Source organism: Cydia strobilella, chromosome 2, assembly GCF_947568885.1.
Source record: "Cydia strobilella chromosome 2, ilCydStro3.1, whole genome shotgun sequence".
Classification (NCBI taxonomy): Eukaryota; Metazoa; Arthropoda; class Insecta; order Lepidoptera; family Tortricidae; genus Cydia; species Cydia strobilella.
The window spans coordinates 26,275,319-26,296,166 of record NC_086042.1 but is presented as its reverse complement, the minus strand read 5'-3'; the positions used below and the strand labels follow the sequence as shown (position 1 = coordinate 26,296,166).

Below are 20,848 nucleotides of genomic sequence, written 5' to 3'. Positions count from 1 at the left end.
TTCTGAAGGTTAACTATACATATTGCTAACAGTGCCTATCTAAATCACTTCAGGATTACAAAATAGCAACAGTAAGACGGACTAATCAAATATTTTTAAAATTGTGATTTCAAGTACTTCATACTAAAAATGAGTGTGGGTACTCATACATAATCTCCAAAAAAACAAAATCGCTAGGACAACATTCCATCGTACCTTTGTCGTTGAGCCACCTCGCTATCCGGGCGTAGGCCTCCTCCTCCAAAAATATTATGATGGCCAAGAATGCCCGGGGCATAAAATTAAAATAACCTATTTTGTTTTCCCACCAATCCTGCAAAAAAAAAAACACTTGTTTTCAATTTCATCAAATCTTATTCTCCTGGGTCCCAAATGGCCTTATTTTAACATGTAATTTTAATATTGTCTTCGGTTACCGCGATAGTTACTCATGAAATAACAGACACACCCGTTAACCACGAACGCTGTAAAGAGTTCGAAACGTCGGGATGTATTATAAATTCAATATACGCGATATAATCCGTTTTCATAGTTTTATTTCATGTAATTTTAACTTTTATTTAATTAGACAAGATCCCTAAAAACAAAGAAAACTAAGACTTCTTAGATCTTCGTTTTAAAGGGATATATGTACGTTATACACAGGGATATTCACGATGTTTTTCTTCATCAAAATGAAACTGCAATATAAATTTCGAACAATTTTTGAACTTATTGGTGCTAGCTGGCGTTTGAACCTACAATCAGGCACTCTAACTAAGGAGTCAAGCAAGTAATGATCACGAGTCTCTTGAATGGAAATGTCCATACAAAGTAACCGGTTTTGTAGTGTAAGATTGTATCAGATATTTTTATACGGTGCTACTGAAGTTGACTGGAAGCTGGAGCTCTGTTTTATCTACTCGTGTCAAACAATAAGTTTGACAGGATAATAGTAAAAGTCTAGGTATACCTGCATGTGCAACAGTGTGAAAGAGATGACAGTAGCAACCACCGGAGGAGGAGAGTGACCGGGAAGGAAACGCCGTGCCGCTAAAATCTACGTTTCCATGCCGGGTATTCGGGCTCGGGCCGCCCGGTGACTGGGCTTGTGGTCTCGCTTTACTATACCTGCATGTGTAGCAGTGTGAAAGTGATGACAGTAGCGACCACTAGGCATAGCAGAGTGGCCGGGAAGGTAACGCCGTGCCGCTAAAATCTACGTTTCCATGCCGGGTATTCGGGCTCGGGCCGCCCGGTGACTGGGCTTGTGGTCTCGCTTTACTATACCTGCATGTGTAGCAGTGTGAAAGTGATGACAGTAGCGACCACTAGGCACAGCAGAGTGGCCGGGAAGGAAACGCCGTGCCGCTAAAATCTACGTTTCCATGCCGGGTATTCGGGCTCGGGCCGCCCGGTGACTGGGCTTGTGGTCTCGCTTTACTATACCTGCATGTGTAGCAGTGTGAAAGTGATGACAGTAGCGACCCTAGGCATAGCAGAGTGGCCGGGAAGGAAACGCGGTGCCGCTAAAATCTACGTTTCCATGCCGGGTATTCGGGCTCGGGCCGCCCGGTGACTGGGTTTGTGGTCTCGCTTTACTATACCTGCATGTGTAGCAGTGTGAAAGTGATGACAGTAGCGACCACTAGGCATAGCAGAGTGGCCGGGAAGGAAACGCCGTGCCGCTAAAATCTACGTTTCCATGCCGGGTATTCGGGCTCGGGCCGCCCGGTGACTGGGCTTGTGGTCTCGCTTTACTATACCTGCATGTGTAGCAGTGTGAAAGTGATGACAGTAGCGACCACTAGGCATAGCAGAGTGGCCGGGAAGGAAACGCCGTGCCGCTAAAATCTACGTTTCCATGCCGGGTATTCGGGCTCGGGCCGCCCGGTGACTGGGCTTGTGGTCTCGCTTTACTATACCTGCATGTGTAGCAGTGTGAAAGTGATGACAGTAGCGACCACTAGGCATAGCAGAGTGGCCGGGAAGGAAACGCCGTGCCGCTAAAATCTACGTTTCCATGCCGGGTATTCGGGCTCGGGCCGCCCGGTGACTGGGCTTGTGGTCTCGCTTTACTATACCTGCATGTGTAGCAGTGTGAAAGTGATGACAGTAGCGACCACTAGGCACAGCAGAGTGGCCGGGAAGGAAACGCCGTGCCGCTAAAATCTACGTTTCCATGCCGGGTATTCGGGCTCGGGCCGCCCGGTGACTGGGCTTGTGGTCTCGCTTTACTATACCTGCATGTGTAGCAGTGTGAAAGTGATGACAGTAGCGACCACTAGGCACAGCAGAGTGGCCGGGAAGGAAACGCCGTGCCGCTAAAATCTACGTGTCCATGCCGGGTATTCGGGCTCGGGCCGCCCGGTTACTGGGCTTGTGGTCTCGCTCTACTATACCTGCATGTGCAGCAGTGTGAAGGTGATGACAGTAGCGACCACTAGGCACAGCAGAGTGACCGGGAAGGACACCCCGTGCCGCCATAATCTACGTTTCCATGGCGGGTATTCGGGCTCGGGCCGCCCGGTTACTGGGCTCGTGGTCTCGCTCTACTATACCTGCATGTGCAGCAGTGTGAAGGTGATGACAGTAGCGACCACTAGGCACAGCAGAGTGACCGGGAAGGAAACGCCGTGCCGCCACAATCTACGTTTCCATGGCGGGTATTCGGGCTCGGGCCGCCCGGTTACTGGGCTTGTTGACATTTCTCCCTGACGAAAGAACATTTTAGGTCAAAATTGGGCATACATGACACATTTTTTTCTAATGTAATGCCGATTAATAAAGGTATGGACAGTGCTATATCACTCGATTATTTGTGCGCGCACGGCTCACGTCTGCTCCGGGAAATAATAAGTAATTAAGGCGAGCGAGCACGAAAAAAAAACCGGCCAAGTGCGAGTCGGACTCGCGCACCGAGGGTTCCGTACTTTTTAGTATTTGTTGTTATAGCGGGAACAGAAATACATCATCTGTGAAAATTTCAACTGTCTAGCTATCACGCTTCGTAACAGCCTGGTGACAGACAGACGGACAGCGGAGTATTAGTAATAGGGTCCCGTTTTTACCCTTTGGGTACGGAACCCTAAAAAATCGTGTAATTTGGTAGTTATTTGTACACACAACAACATTATTTGTAACAATCCGCTGTCTAACACAAGTTTTGATAGACAATAAGAATTCTATATGTTATTAATTATATTGTATAATAATATTATAGGCTGTCAAAAACGAAGATAGGTAGGATTATCAGAAAAATAACTAAAATTATGACACACTATCACAACATTATTAAAATATCATATAGGTTATATATTTACTTGAAATAAAGGCCTCGGCTCCACTAAAAGTTCCGATCTCTGATCCAATGTTCCCCATTTATATGCCAGCGCGTTTGAATACCTGAAAATATTTATATTACTGTCTAAAATTCTAAAATATAGTATATTCTCCCTATATTATATTTAAATTGTATTTTATCACATTACCTCTTCCATGTCTCCAAATAAACGCAGGCCCACAGTACGTTGAACAACGAAAATAAAACGTGGGCGATATCCTTCCAATTTTCATTGGCAGTGCCCAACCAAATCTGAAATCGAAAATACACGTTTAATGAATGTATTCGTTCCTATATTAGGAGTAGAAGTCAGGTTTCGAATTAAAAAATACAAATCTGGAGCTCACTACAAGAAGAAAACCTTTGAAATTGGCTTGTAATTTTTTTAAAGCTAATGTATTTTATAATAAAAACTAAAAATGTATATAAACCTTAAAACCAAATAATACTTTAGAAAAACCGGCCAAGTGCGAGTCGGACTCGCGTTCCAAGAGTTCCGTACATTACACATTTTAAACAATGTATTTTTTATGTGAAACGTGAGTGAAATGTCTTTAAGAAACCCGTAGGGGTCGGATCAAAAACTAAGTAATTAAGCCCGACTCACGCTTAACTGCACATTTCTAATAGGTTTTCCTGTAATCTATAGGTAAAGATCTATTTTGTGTATTTTTTTCAAAATTTTAGACCCAGTAGTTTCGGAGATAAAGGGGGCGGAATGGTCATTTTTTGCCTATTTTCTTGAATATCTTCTAAATTGTTTATTCTAAAATTATAAAAAAAATATATTTGAGATTCCCACAGTGGGCTCTTTCATTTGATATGTAACACGATGTAGTTTGAAAAACTTTATTTTTTAATATTCACATTTACCCCCCAAAAGTGGCCATGTTTAAAATTCATTTGTTTACGTTACATGTTCGTCTTTGGGTCACAAACTTACATATGTATACCAAATTTCAACTTAATTGGTCCAGTAGTTTCGGAGAAAATAGGCTGTGACAGACGGACAGACAGACAGACAGACAGACGCACGAGTGATCCTATAAGGGTTCCGTTTTTTCCTTTTGAAGTACGAAACCCTAAAAAGCGGAAAAGATAAACTTTCAGAAGAGCCAAAAAGCAGCAGCAGATAATTTATATCAGCAGTTTCAGAAATATAACAATGCCAGAAATGGTGATTTGAATGATCTTCGTAGTATGACTATGAGCATTAACTTTTTGCCTGACTTGAAAAGCAGCAATCTAATAGACGGACCACGCTAAGTTTCTGGATGCCAAGTGCGACGTAAAGTATGGCACTTTTATGGAATATGCATTGTTACTTCCAAGTCACTGCAAAGTTACCGTAATTTGATCTGGATTAGTTATGGATCGGATCCGACAGTGTCAAAAGTGAAATTTCTTCAACAAAAAACGGCACTTTTGACACTGACAAATCAGATTCACAACTAATCTAGATCTAATTCATAACCTGTTATTAAAATCAGAATACGACTGTGTGTTACATTATACTACATATTTGGGTAAAAATGCGAAATTCGTATATTTTTGTGAGCTCACCCAGAAGACGAACCCGACGACGGCAGGGACAGTCAGCGCACGCGTATAGTGCCCCAGCCAAGCGAAGTACATTGCTATTTTTACTCCAAAGTATTCGCTTATTTCATCTGCAAAACAAACAATACAATAGTTAACAAACAAGAACTTAAATTATCCGCTTTTGTTTCCAAATGTTAATTGTGCCACTTTCTTGGCATTTACGGTCCTTTTTACGGTTTAAGACAACAGTCCTATCAGCAACGATAAGGCGAAGACAGACTATTGTCTCGCGCAAGAAATACACGTACTGACGCGACGCGCACCACAAAAGAGGTAGTGCACGCGTAGTGGCCCGATCGAAGCTGGAACACCCTCAGCGTGTAACCGGTCTGGTGTACGTACTCCACCACTTCAGCAGCCGTGGCGGTTTAATGCAGGCGCGACACATACAGCGCCTTTAGTAGCAATCCGCAAGCCAGAATTAGCCCGTTCGGCGGTACATACCGCGGTGGTTAATTGGTCATAGTTTTGAATAGTGACTTACCTAAAGGCTGCGGCGCGAAGAGCGTTTTCACCCATTTGCGTCTCAGGTTCTCGAGGGCTCCTCGCTCGTGCAGCGGAAACATGCCCTGCACTACACCTCGGGATACGCACGCCGGCACTACAACAAACACAGCTTTTTCACCTCAGCAGCTCGAACAAGCCTACTTTCGTCACTGCCTGGAGTGCGACTTTCCTCACTCCAGGGAGTGAAACAAAGCAGCTTTTTAATTTAGTGAAGGCCATGAACTGCCACTTCATACTTTTATTACTTTTTTTTTGTCTGTATTATTCTGTGTAATTCGAAATACATTTTAACCTTTAATATGTTCTCACTACTGAGGTGAAAAATTATGTGTGCAACGCGAGAGCAAAGTGTTTTTGAGTCCCTCGCTACGCTCAAGATTCTAACTTAGAATCATAGAATCTTTCGCTTTTTCGGGACTCAAAATAAACACTCGCAAGAAAAACCAACTTTCCTCTCTTGTTGCACAAATAACTATTGACATAAAGGAAGCAATGGAACATTTTACCGTGTCATGCGATATTTGAACTCGCGGCCCTCGGCGACATCAGGCGTCAATTTAACAACGTTAGGTAGACTTTTTTCTGAAAATTCCCTAGTAATATTTGAGTTTGAGAAAAAAAATGTATATATGTCTCGCTCTACAAAAGTAGTTAGATATATCGACATTATTCAAGTAGGCTTATAATACCGCGTGTAATAAGTACCCTGAAAACCGTCAAAAAGCTACGCAGAGAACTTTTGAAGAACAAGAGTGCCTCTTGAGCTAGTACTAATATTGTTTAATGAACATTTTAGAAACAATACAATTTCGATCTTACAACTTTAGACACAGAGTTGAAAATCACTTTCTCCTTGGTTGTTCGAACCTTTTTATGCTTAGCGACGAAGTTTCAACTCATCTCGTCAACGTAGCGAATTTTAACACTTGAAGCATTAACTTCTACAAGAAATTTCAGGCAGTGTAGTGTATTTAATTTAGTTTGGAAACAGGGAAACAGCCGGTTCGAAATGAAATGGATTTCTGCAATTTCTAGCTTTACGATATCACTAGCTTTTGCCGGCGACTTCGTCTGCGTGTAATTTGGGTACATACCTTAATTTTTAAACAAATCTATTTTAATCCATCCTTTTTTTCACCCCCAAATTGATCTACTCTAGAAATTTCCACCCCATTTTTTACACTCTTTAGGGATGGTTTCGGGGATAAAAATTATTATGCATTCTTCCCTACAGCTCAAACTACCCCCATACCAAGTTTCATCTAAATCGGTTCAGCGGTTATTAATTCCCCATACAAATTTCCACCCCCATTTTCACCCCCTTTAGGGGTGAGTTCTGGGATAAAAAGTACCCTATGTCCTTCCCCGGGACTCACAAATAAATCGGTTCAGCGGTTTATGCCTGAAGAGGCACACAATTATGAAAAAAAAAATAACATTGACTCCTATAATTAAGTGTACCTATAAATACATACATACATATAATCACGCCTATTTCCCGGAGGGGTAGGCAGAGACCACGGATTTCAACTTGCTACGATCCTGACATACCTCTTTCGCTTCCTTCACTTTCATAACATTCCTCATACACGCTCGCCGGTGTAAATAGTAAATTGATAAACTGTTATTACTACTTCACAGCCCTGATGACAAGTATTAGTGATACGAATTATCACAAAACCATGCGTAATTGTTATGCCAAGTCAAACAAAAAAAGCACACCGGCCAAGACAACAAAAGCTTAGTTTGCTAAAGAATTACAAAAGGGTGTTTGACTACGGAGATTTAACCTTTTACATAATTATAACCTTTTTGAAACGGATGATGGAAAACACGCTATCAAAGAACGCCACATAACGCTAAGGACCATATTTCCTAAATTCGTTTGGTTAGGTAAGAGTCGTGAGTCGTATACCGTTCGGCATTCGAACTTTTGACCTGATTGTGAAACAACGCCCTAATTTTGAAAAGTAAATCGGAAAACCAAAAATGGGTCAGTAGATTTCACATTCATTCATTGTACGTCCGTGATGGACAAACTGTTGCATCCTAAATGTATTATTGCCAACATCTCTGTACACAGTTATACAATAAATATTATCTTATCTTATCTTATCTTATCATTACGTTGGAACAGATGACAACAACGAACTAGAATACCTAAGGAAGTCTATCTAGAGCTAAAAAATCGTATGCTGCCTGCTATACGGCCACTTGGACACCAACATTTTCAAAGGATAAGTACTTAACTTTATTATTTTTTATTAGAGTTCCGTACCCAAAGGGTAAAAACGGGACCCTATTACTAAGACTCCGCTGTCCGTCTGGCCTCTGGCCGTCTGTCTGTCACCAGGCTGTATCTCATGAACAATGATAGCTAGATAGTTGAAATTTTCACAGATGATGTATTTCTGTTGCTGCTATAACAACAAATACTAAAAAGTACGGAACCCTCGGTGCGCGAGTCCGACTCGCACTTGGCCGGTTTTTTAAGATCTAATCTGAAATAATCATAAATTTTGAGATGTGGCTGTATAACAGGTACCTAGCCTACGAAATTTTTTATGCCACGCAAAATGATTGACATATAAAATTTTATTTTTGCCATTCAAAATTTTCAGTGACCAATCACAACTCTTATTAAATAACGGGAAATGGTGTATTGGGTAGTATTAAAAACTACGGACAGAGCATATTTATGGTGAAGGGATAACATTCAGTGATATCAAAGATAGATATAACTCCGTAATAGATGGATACAGTCTAAGGAAAAAACGTGCCTCGAAAATCAAGAAAATTTGATTCTCGTTCAGAGGGCGCTACTAGCTTTGGCCTACAGTCGTATAGATGGCGTTGATGGTTTCGTTTGTTATTTAACAATTTTAACGCATATCAGTGAAAGAACATGGGTAAAAATGATAAAAATAATTAATGCAAATAAAAAAAATCATTTATCCATATTTAAATACATTATATCGTATTTTTATAAATATTTATTTTCAGTTTTAAAGTGTGTCGACAGATGGCAGTGAATTTACTGGGGTTACAAAATTTACTATGACAGTACCGCTCTAGTATAAGTTACTCTATGGTGATATGCGTCAGCTAAGTGTCACCAATATGGACCGTTTTTCGAAGTCAAAAATATATTGAGAGCTTCGTCTATCTATATTTATATTTACGCTGCTGAAGGAACACCAAAAATGGGTCAGCGGTAGATTTCACGTTGGAACACCGGACACTAAAAATACCCACATAAGTACATACATACGTAAAATTATAATGCTCCCCAATGCTTGTATGCTGCTTGCTACTTGCTTACGACTTAAGGCCGTTCCATCGGTTTGCCGCTGTCACTGTCACATTTCGCAAGAAAGAACGGGAAAGATAATGCACGCCAAGTGTCAATTTTAATCGAATTTTGTCGATTTTTATTTATTTTAAAAACGTTACCTTACAATATCGAAATTCGAAAGCTATGAAATTACTATTTAAGTTAAGATTGTTTTTTCTTCTTTTTTTGTTTATAGTATCACATAATAAATAATCTAGTAAAGTTGGATTAAAAGTCCGAGTTAGAGGTTACTTTGGGAATCAATTGTATCGAGCGAAGTGTCATAATTCGTGTATCGGAAGCTATGTTATTAAAGATAATATAGTCAAGAACTACATATATTTTTTCCACGTTTACTAATATCAACGCCTCTTAGAAAAAGATGATCATGTAAGGAGATTTTTCGCCTTCTGGCTCAGGGAACCGCCTTAAAATGGCACTCTGCCAAAGTGTGTCCTATTTCAGTGTTCTATTTCAAGGGAGTGTAATGACTGCCCTATTAAGAAGACGACGGCCGTGACCTTTTTCAAAGACAGAAAGTAAAGGGTACCTTATCGTAACTGAACTTTGCAAAGGTTTTACCAAAGATAGATATAACTCCGTAATAAATGGATACAGTCTAATGAAAAAACGTGGCTCGAAAATCACGAAAATTTGATTCTCGATCAGATGGTGCCACTAATTTTGGCCTACTCTCGTATAGAGGGCGTTGACGGTTTCGTTTGTTATTTATAATTTTAACGCATATCAGTGAAAGAACATGGGTCAAAATCATATAAAAATAATTAATGCAGATAAAAAATCATTTATCCATATTTAAATACATTTTAACGTATTTTTTTTTTATAAATCTTCATTTTTAGTTTTAAGGTATGTCGATAGATGGCAGTGAATTTACAGTGGTTACAAAATTTACTATGACAGTACCACTCTATCTTATTATATCCTCTTTGGTTTTACCAAGTGTGAAGACAGGCAAGCAAATCATTTGAAGAACTTTACAATACAATACAAATCCTCTGTATTGCACAACCTAAAATTAAATTTACGAAGAAATACAACATAATACATAGACAGAGGTAACCAAAAGGCGGCCTTATCGCAAAATCTCTTTCACAGAACCTTTAAGTAATGGAGAATTGATAATATTAATTTAACTTACGATTTTTTTCGGTAAAACGTCTCCCGTTTCAAAGTCAATTAAAAACGAAGCCTAGGTTAACCCGGGTTATTAAACAAATTAATTCACGAACTATCAAAGACTAAGTAAACTAAACTCGATCTTAAAGCTTTACAATCAATAAGGTCCACTTACAAAAGCTCTATCCAGGGCTCTGCTTGCACCGACTCCAATAGATGCTTCTCTAATGATTTGATTTTAAGCTTTCATCACGGTATCTTGGTTGGAATAAACTCGACCTTAACATTATATAAACAAGGTCCACTTACCAATACTCTGTCCAGGGCGCAGCGTTAACGCGGGTTCCAGTGCGTGTTCGTCGCCCGGCTCTGCGCGGGCTGATTCTAAAACGTGCTTCACTAGAGCCCCTCGCTCTTGTGAGTTGAGGAGTTCCGCCGCTGACGATCCCTGATGGCAAAAAAAAACTTTCAGAAAAGCAGTTTTATTTTATTGGCGGTTTAGTTAACTCAATAGAAGTGAGTCATGCTCATGATTGAATACAACACAACTTACACAACCTTGGAATAGACAAATACGTCTCTTGCGGATCATGATCTCACTAGATTCTTATTTGGTGGGATAAACAAATTAAAACAAAAACGGATTAGGTTGATATTTCACTTTTGTGTCTTAACAACTTTTAAATTTATCAAACTAGGAGTATTTACCACGATTTATGTTATGAGCATAATTTCCTTAGGTCCTCGTACCACAATAATACTTCTTTTAGAGCGTCCGCTAGCTGGCGCGGTTGCACGAAGCGGATGACGGATTTCACCTACAATGGCACCCGCGTGCGTGCGCCCGCTCCGTGCACCTGCGCCATCTAGCGGACGCCCTTACTTATACTCCGCAGAATTTTTGCAGATTTTTTGCTTACCTGGTCTACCTAATTCTATGAATTACCTTTTGAAAACAGTGCATGTCCCGGACAGTAAACTCCTTGTAGCCACCTCCGAATTCTGGCTTCAGCAGCTTCGGCAGGTGCACCTCTTCCGCCGTTTGTAACAGCCTGCCAAACAAATTCATATTAGACAAGTTTAAGACCTTCGTTAGGTATTTACAAATCAGCCTCGACAGGACTCGACTGTAAGGGTGACGAGCTAAAGACCAGACCATCTGTGGCCATCACATATAATTACGTCGCAGGGGTGCTGACCTGCAGCGAGTGTGACCGCACGTTCGCTGCAAATATTGGCTACGTCAGTCACCTGAGAGCGCACTTGCGACATTTGCGGTAGAAAGTATAGTCGCAGTGGCCGAAAACGGCTTGGAGACGATATATGATACAGAAATCGGACTGCATATTGATCGACCAATTTAGAATTAGAAAAGGCTATATATTCGTAACTTTGCGATCTATGACATAGAACTGGGCAATTAGGCATAGGTAATAGGTATTGACCGTTAAATCGCTATCAAGTCAGAGCCAGAAAAATTTGGTATGTTTACAAAATGTCTCTATACTCTTGGGCTTTCCACTCCATTGAGGAGATGACTTGTCAGGGTAGAGCGCTTGGTATATGTATATTAATTAATAGTTAATTGAAAACAAAAACAAAAGCTCAACTCGAAGACTCATCCGCTAAATTACAACTCGGCTAGGGATACCAGGGGTGTTCCCGCCAGGCCAGATACGTCCGGCCCGCGAACTGATTGTAGAAGTCGCAGGAGAGTTCTACTCCTGTCTACAGTTTATGCAGCCAGGGCATTCTATCCTCATCCTTATCATTCGCACGCTAACAGCTGGGGAGAGAGCGAGACTCACACGTCATCGTCCGCGGTGATGTAGAAGGCCGAGCAGCCTGAAGATGCGTGTTGGCGCACACATACACGCAGGCGAGGTCTGCTACCGCGTAGTTTCTGCAGCAGCCATAGAAGCATGCTGTCTGGTAGACCTGAGAGACAAGATATAAGGTTATTAACTTAGTAGTCATTACGATCATATAGATCTTAAGATACCAGTATAATGACGTCTAATGCTGAACATAGGTCAACCCTATGTCACCCCCAAATTTCTCAGCAATGATTGATCCCCATCACACGGTTCCCCTTCTATCTTGAATCGGTCGGTTCACTATTATGTTACATGGCATAGTAAATACGTGTTAGTATAGGTACTTGTTTGTACACTACACCCACATTCATAATGGGTCCATGCAATTTTGCAGCTCGCTGTACCTATTTTGATTAAATTTCAGTTCTTGACATCTATGCACGGAAAGTATTAAGGTAATCAAAAGGCCTACGATACGATGCGAACTTGATACGTCAGATGGACCACCTTATGTAGATCGGAAGATTAAACTGACAAACACAATGTACAAGTTGAGTAATAACTTTAATTTGGTATTCACATTAAACAACAACCCATGGGTACTTATATAGATGTATGTATAGGTACATACACATCATAATCAAACCATCATCAATCATTCAATGGATTATACATCCTATTGATATCGATTCAATGATTACATATCACACACAATAGATGTGATAGCTTATCCAGCAAGGCCCTGAAAGCATTTCGCTTCAATCTGAACCCTCGTAAGGGTCGTGTCGTTAACTGACTTGTCCAGTAAAGGACCCATTAACCTAGAAGCCATGTCACGACATCATAACTTTTTATGACCATAGGGAATGGATAGTAAGTACCGCACTAGTTTACAAAAGCTACACAAGACATGTAGGTGTTCTATAAAGGATGTTGTCCCAGTAGTTTGGTTAGTTGACAGAGGCGTCGACTTTGATACCTACTTGTTATCCTTGCTACATTAGTCCGTACCCATATTCATATAAATAGAAGAAGAATAGTAGGTATAAAATATACCGGGTGATTTTTTTTATGTATTTACGGGTTAACTCTTTGTCTACTCAGAGCTTCAGCACTTCAGGACTTCACATGCACAGCGTCATTTAAATTGCGATTGTGGTTTAAGTCGTATGAATAAATGTTGTGGGACGTCGCCTGGGGAAATCTTAGAGGGTTGGGAAATAGTTGACTTGAAAATTACTACATGTTGCACAACAACATTGTTGTAGTAGGTTAAGTAGTAGGTTAGCGTGGTATGGGCATGTGATGAGGAGGGATGAATGCCATATAGACAAAAGAATGTTAGGGATGAATGTTGATGGACGGAGAGCGTATGGTAGACCCAAAAAGCGATGGATGGATTGTGTGAAAGAGGATATGAGAAAGAAAGGAGTGAGTGCTGAGGTGACGAAAGATAGAGGAGAATGGAAGAGAAAAACATGTTGTGCCGACCCCACATAACGTGGGATAAGGGTAGGAAGAAGAAGAAGATGAAGTAATTCTCAAAGATAAACTACCTAATTTGTAAGTCAAACGTTTTACACCAAAATTTGGACTTATATTAAATCACATTTAAAATCGGGTCTATCTCGAATTTATTTTGTTACCTTTATTTATACCGACGTTTCGACACAGGTTTCAAAATCGGGTCTATCGAGACCCGATTTTAAATGTGATTTAATTTGAGTTGAAAACGCGAGAGTTTTCAATGTTAAATTTGGGCTTGCAGGCGATGTTAACCACTCATATACAGAGGGCTAGAAGCATTAGGACCTAAATAGATAAGGTTATTGTCTAAGGCTTAGGCAATATCACTTATCTCCTGGAATTTGTCGACGAACCTATTTGTGATTGACTAGCTAAAGCCTTTTAAATTTTCCTTTTATATGTACAACTGATTAGACAGTGGTATCGTAAGGGTTACGTGATCATCTGATCAAACTTGTATAACACGTTATTGTGTCAAAACTAAAATACAGCATTCCATGATTGCATCTAGTCTAGATACGTGTGTAGCTGTAGACTGCAGCCGGGCTAGCACATGATTGGCGCGAGAGTATCTCGCCGCGACATAGACTACCCGTCCCTCTTTAATTCATACAGTTAGTAAAAGACGGGTAGTGTATCTCGCGGCGAGATACTGTCGCGCCAATCATGTGCTCGGCCTACAGATATGATACATTATAGCCAACTGAATGTTTCGAGCTACCGAACGTGCAACGCCTTGGGAATCGACTGAGTTTAAGTTAGGCGGATTGAAAGCAATATGGGGCATTTTCTATAAAAAGGGACCTTATTGTCGATGGCGCTTACGCCGCACAGCGTCGCGCGGCATTGTATTTATTTCGGAGCATCGTTTATAATGGCGTAAGCGCCATCGACAATAAGGTCCCTTTTTATAGAAAATACCACATATTGTACCTTGTGTAGGGTTTTAGTTCCGGATATCCGAAATATCCTGATATCCGTCAAATATAAGATCCGGATCCAACGTGTCACAGGATCCGGATCTTTCGGATCCACGGATCCGTTAAATATGGTGGACCTATAGCAGAACCAATTTGAATGAAATTTATTGAATGATTTCGTATATTTTTGATATCCAACATGCTTATGTTTATTTATTTTATTTTATTCAAATACTACAGCAGCACATCAAGCTAATACATCATGTGACTTGATAGCTTCATAAAATACATACGAATGTTGCTTAAACTACAGGGTTGGGCAGATTAAGTGTCCTACTTTTGTAATGCCATTTTACTTAAATATAGCGGAACTTTTTTTAAATATATTATTTTTTATTAATCGAGAATGTATACGTCTTTATGGTTTCTAGACGTGAGATTGATATATATTGTTTTTTATATTGTTTTGAACATGGACGCGAAACGCCAGCTCGTTGTCAATGTATACAAGCAAAAATTCCGACCGTGCTAAGCTAAAACATTTAGATATGAAAATATCCTGACGATCAATGAGACGTATATTACGACATGATCCTGGATTGAAGGCCTACAAAAAACAAAAAAATCATGGATGAACAGATGCCCAGAAAAAGCTAGTGGCATGAGGGTGCTGAAATTATTTTTTGTAACTACCACTGCTGTTCATTGATCGGGGAGTAAAAATTAACCAAGACTATAATATTTAGCACGTGTTGCATACGCTATTGGGTCATACGCTAGAAAATATCCGAAAGTTGTATGGGGATGACTATTATTGCTTTCAACAACACAGTGCCCCGTCTCACAAAGCTAAACGTACTCATGACTGGTGTCGAACAAATTTGACAGATTTTATACCGTGGCAAGAATGGGGTGCATCTTCACCAGACTTGAATCCGTTGGTTTTTTCTATATGTATCCCTGCTCAGCAGGATTGGGAGCACACAGGGAATGAATTTAAACTCGTTCAAGCATCGGTTGGTCAAGATATGGGACGATATACCAGATGAGGTAGTGCGTGCCGCGTGCAACTAATTCTATGGTAGAATGCGTAAAGTTATAGTTATATTCGACAAATTGGGGCAATCGAACTGTCAATTTATCTGGGATTTAAAAACAAGGTTTAGTGTCTCAATGCCGATAGGATATAAGATAAGACAAGACATAGTCGATAAGTTAATACTTACAACAGCGTTCCTCCTAATACATAAATTACTTATGATATGGGAGGCAAACGAGGCAACGAATAATATAATAATAATAAGCAAGCAAGTGCTTTGCCGGCATTTATGATCGCTCTTTTCTTGAAGGTCGTATCGGTCCGGAAATACCGCAGGCTTCAGTTCATTCCACAGTTTAGCTGTGCGAGACAGGGAGTTTCTAAAGAAACGCACAGTTGAGGACTGCCAACAGTGCCAACCATCTAAGTGATGAAGATGGAAACGATGTCGCGCAGAGCGTTGGCGGAAAGAAGCGGCAAAGATACTTACACTTCCCGTTATACATGCGATAGAAAACGCAGAGCGAAATCTTCATCAACAACATCATCATCATCATTCATAGAGCTGGGCTCTTGCGCCCTGGGCTGAGCTATCTGTCCTCCGCCTTCCTCTTTACTCCATACCTATAGTTCACTTATCTCGTATCATTCAAAGTCAGGCTGGCTGACATTAGGGCAGGTCACGCTATTAAATTGTACAAAAAAAAAACTTATATTCGACAAATTGGGGGTATAAGTTTTCACGGTATTACCGCGCTTTCCTTGATTATATAGGTACATTTACGCTAAATAGACACAATCAGTGGTTAAGTAAGAGGATATAAGTTTTTATTAGGTCTTAGCACTGAATTTATTGCACAACCAAATTGAACATGCTGCCTACAACTACACTTATGTTTGGTTCGGTGCCAAGAAAAGTTCACCCGTAAGGATATAAATTCCATGTTCCCCTAAGAATGTGTGTATCTGAAGTTGTAGATACTACATTGTAATTTTACCCATATTAACATACTAGCTTTTGCCCGCGTAGAATTAGTAATTACAAATCTGCTTTTAATTCCATCCTTTTTTCACTCCCAAATTGGTCCATTCTATAAATTTCCACCCCATTTTTTACACCTGCCCCACAGCTCAAACTATCCCCATACCAAGTTTCTCTAAATCGGTTCAGCAGATATTGATACCTCAAACAAATTTCCACCCCCCTTTTCACCCCCTTGAGGGGTGAGTTCTGCGATAAAAAGTATCCTATGTCCTTGCCCGGGACTCAAACTATCTGTATAATTTCAACGGTTTAAGGTTCAGCGGTTTAAGCGTGAAGAGGTAACAGACAGACACACTTTGGCATTTATAATATTAGTATGGATGCCAGACATATAGCCTAAAATAATAAAGATTACAAGAGTCAAGGTAATCTCATGTTTTAAAACTAGCATTGTATTACTGGATCAAGAAAAATTGTTTGGCAACTGTACTCTTTGGCAAACTTTTAAAGCATTATGCACAAAAAGGCAAACTTTTCAGTTTCGTTTAAAAGATCGTACAAGTATAATGTTTAACGAAAATGCCTTTTCGTTCACATTGTTAAACAATGGAACTACCAATTTAAAGTTTAGTCTGTCATCAATACCAGAGTAAATTTATATCCATTATGTCCCTTTATACTATTGTTTGTGTTCAATAAAGTTAAGTAACTAACTGCCAGTCAACTCTACAAATTGGTAAACTATACAAATAGGTTTAATCGTGTGTCGGCGCCCGATCGTAAGATCAGGCGGATCGTAATGTTCCTGTGTAATGGTTTGACAGTAAACACATTAAACCAATAGATAGGTAGGATAGGTTCGTTCGGTTGCTTCAGATGCCCAAAGGGCAAACAGTCCAGAAATAGGAGCCTCACGTAGCGGCCTCCATCGGCTCAGGGACCCAGAACCAGACAAAGATTTTCATATTTTATAAAATGCCTAGGAATTTCACGATCTCCATGTTGCCAGAAGAAATTGGAGTATTTTAGGCCAGTCCTGCCAGAAATTGGCATTGGAATATCAGGGTATGGATTTAATCCTACATTAGGAATCCTTCTAGACCTTCTACTAGAAAACCACCATGCAACCATTTCACCAACCTCTGAGTTGAGTAGGTAGGACCTAGGACTATAAGTTCGCCTTTGTACTGCCTATCCTGTGCCATATTTGTGTTTTGTACAATAAAGATATACATACATACATACATACATACATAATTGAACAGGCAATAGAAGTCAATACATACCTTTAGGGAAAATGAGCACCACATCAGTGTACTGAGTATGGGTAGAGTGCAGCAGCAGGCGACGGGGATGCATCAGATGGGCGCCCAGTTGCCCCGCCATCGGGAGGCGGCGGCGCAGCTCCCTGCTAGCTGTTTACAACAAATATAGGAAGCGTTACAAGTTGGTTGTATTAATTAGTCTATCCACTAATATGGATATATTTTAATGGTAGTGAAATTACTTGTATCTACCATTAAAATAATTATTTTTAATGGTAGATACAAGTAATTTTCATTAAGGGTTGTATGTATTAAAATGTGTGTTATAACTTATAACTTATCTACTACTGTTTTCTCCTAGCTGACAAGAAAGAATAACAAAAAGTGTCTCTACGGTATACATACAAAATATTAGGGTTAGCAAAATTTCTTACTTGAAAATAGTTGTAATGTATGACTCGCCTTATGAACCGATTTTGCATGTATAACCAACCTTAAAGTTTATAGTTTATTATGGTTCATTGTTTTTGTATGTGGATAGTTTTGCACATTGTAGTTTTTCTTCAGTCACCTGTTGACCAAGAACGCTGTAAAGGGTTCGCAACTTCGGGATGTAGTATAAATTCAATATACGCAAAATAATCCAATTTCATAATTTTATTTCATTAGTAACTAACGCGGTAACCGAAGACAATATTATCTCTATTAAATGTCTGACCATCTGCCAATTTATTTTTATAGTGTGCTATTTTATTTATTCTTCACTCTATGCACCTTATGTTATTAAAATTATTGACAATGAATTCATAAAATATGTTTTGGTGGAAATCAAATTCTAACAAGTCTTGCATGAAGTTCAGAAATTATATATAACATGCAGTGATAAATATTATATTAAGATATAAAAATAGATTACTACTAATGTATCTAGAGTAATGTACTCTAACAAGATCTGGGGTACCCAAAGTTAATGGGTACTTAACAAAAAAACATCAATGAAATAATATTTTTACATAATTACTAATAAAATGATAAATAATAAGTTATTGTATGGAAACAAATGCCATAGATATATTATATCATATCCAATCGGCAATTAATAACTGTTTAACACAACATACATAGAAAGGGGTAAAAACAATCCAATAAGCCGGAATCGCTTACCACTGTCCAATTTATCTTTCGCGAATTCAGCAAACGACTTGTGTTCCTGAGGCGTAGAGTGGGAACTGCTCTCATAATCGTCTCCCGGGCTCCCCATCCCCCCATCCTCGCCCTCCATCTCGCAAACTCACTCACAAGTCACCCAAAACAATATAACAAAGTACGCACTAATGACACCTTCAGTTTCTTACATCATCGATTAACATAGAAAATGCACCATCGGAGGATTAACACGGCACAAACAGCATTATAATAAAACTAAGTCGATTGCCATGCCGCCGTAATGGTTCAACACAGAAACTGTTGTGTTCTATTTACTTGATATATTATTTACTCGCTTTGTTTTGCGACAAAACTCCGCAACTTCCGCAAGTCCGCAACCTCGAACTCGACCGACTGTCATGAGTGTCATCTCATGTCACATTCTAAATTGATTTTTGGCCGCCATTGTTATGGAAGGTAGAGGTAAGGAAATGAATCTTCATGTATCAAAAAGTGACCGCAAAAAACAGTAAATAGGCGGCGCCACCATACACTTTAGTACCTAGACTATACACCTAGTTTCGTTTCTAAATGTGATTTAATATACACCTAGTATTTTATATAGATGTGCACCCGTGCGACCGTGAGGGACAGAACATACGCAATGCGACAAAATCAAAAACACGTTTTAACATTCCTGACAACATACCAGAAACCACCTACGTAATTTGGTCGGGTTATTTGCTGCCCCTCACACATTTCATCTCTACATTATCATACCTCTATGGTTTATGTCATAGAGTCTCCTTTAAGCCAATAACACACCGTCGCTTCGCACCAAGGTCATTGTGCAACGCAACCATAAGTAAGAGCGAGAAATATCTCTTTCTAGGTGCGGTGCGATGGTGTTACAGACATTATGCTGGCACCACACTTCGCCGTATTTGGCAAATATTCGTATTGCATCTCTTTCCTTTGACATACAAAACAAAAGGGATGCAACACGAATATTTGCCAAATACAGCGAAGTGTGGTGCTGACATTAAATTACAATACTCTTTGGTCTCAGAGCCTACCTAGCGCCACCGGAGAGATTAGGAACTATTATTTAAAGCTGAAAGCGGTCACTTTTGCAACAATTCTGCCATAAGAGATTGGCATCCTTTCTGTACCATCCATAGCCATTGTCTTTAAGTTCCTCCACACTCGTGACCGAACTGCGGCGCGAAGCCGCGAACGCGAGTGTGGAGTCTAGTTCGCTAATCAGCGAAATGGACTCCACACTCACGTTCGTGGCTTCGCACCGCGTAGTCTGGAGTGAGCGAGCTTTACATGTATTGCAAGTCGATCATTTATGGTAACACACCATCGCACCGCACCAAGGTCACCCACCCATAAGTAAGAGCGAGAAAGCGATATGGTGTGTTACCAGCTTAAATGAGGGCTATCGTTTTTTTGATCACCAGTTGGCGCCTCTGTTGATGGTGGTTCAAAAGACTAAAGAACAGCTGTCAGTCACTCAGAATAATGACTAAAGCATAGAAGACGGGCAAAAATGCTTCGCAAATATGTATACCCGTACTTTACTTCCTTACGAATTAGATAATGTGCCGAAAAGAGATGCATATATGCTTGTTATTTCTCATTTACGTACGGTGTCATAAGTTTGATAATTTGCTAGGGATGTAACTGTGTCGACTTTTAATATCGATAAATTATGCATAAGTTTATGTGCCGTGTAAAAGAATAATCACGAAATTGGCAAATTTATAATAGTCTGGCTAATGAAAGTTGAACCTGAAAAAACGCGGCTATTTTAAGAAATCTGTAGCAGGCGGCTCGTTGAAATGAAATGAAATGCGTGGAATACAAGGATTGCATAACTTTTATACTTTTTATAATTTTCATATTCTAAAAATCATTAAAAAGTATAAAAATTATGCAATCCTTGGAATCAAAGAGCCGCCTGATATGAGGATTAATGCATGTACCTAATATAGCTTTTATCTCATTTGCAGTCTACCACTCAGAACCGTCTAACTATACCTCTCGTTTTTTTATCATCAGAAAGAAGGCGAGCGATCTTAACGTGTCGTTTTATCGAAAAACACTTTGAAAATAAGTCACAACAAATATAATATACGATCATTTACATACTTTTGCTTTCATAAGTAAAATATTGCTATATTTATAAAAAAACTTGTCAATAAAAAGACACGTGGAAATGCTTTACCGTTTTTTCTA

At 39.7% G+C, this 20,848-nt stretch overlaps 1 protein-coding gene across 1 annotated transcript in view; it reads right to left on the bottom strand.

Annotated features, from left to right (window-relative positions):
* The window catches only part of LOC134754561 (anoctamin-8-like), a 37,486-nt gene extending 18,485 nt beyond the window's left edge, over window positions 1–19,001 (bottom strand). The window contains exons 1-11 of the mRNA XM_063690879.1: window positions 18,623–19,001; window positions 17,480–17,608; window positions 11,714–11,843; window positions 10,852–10,957; window positions 10,215–10,353; window positions 5,409–5,525; window positions 4,886–4,992; window positions 3,471–3,574; window positions 3,303–3,384; window positions 2,541–2,693; window positions 196–313 (exon numbers count right to left, since the gene is read on the bottom strand). Of these exons, the coding sequence (XP_063546949.1) occupies window positions 196–313; window positions 2,541–2,693; window positions 3,303–3,384; window positions 3,471–3,574; window positions 4,886–4,992; window positions 5,409–5,525; window positions 10,215–10,353; window positions 10,852–10,957; window positions 11,714–11,843; window positions 17,480–17,608; window positions 18,623–18,740 (1,303 nt within the window). The 5' untranslated portion in view covers window positions 18,741–19,001. The remainder of the gene's footprint in view (window positions 1–195; window positions 314–2,540; window positions 2,694–3,302; window positions 3,385–3,470; window positions 3,575–4,885; window positions 4,993–5,408; window positions 5,526–10,214; window positions 10,354–10,851; window positions 10,958–11,713; window positions 11,844–17,479; window positions 17,609–18,622) is intronic.
* Between the last annotated feature and the right edge of the window lie 1,847 nt (window positions 19,002–20,848).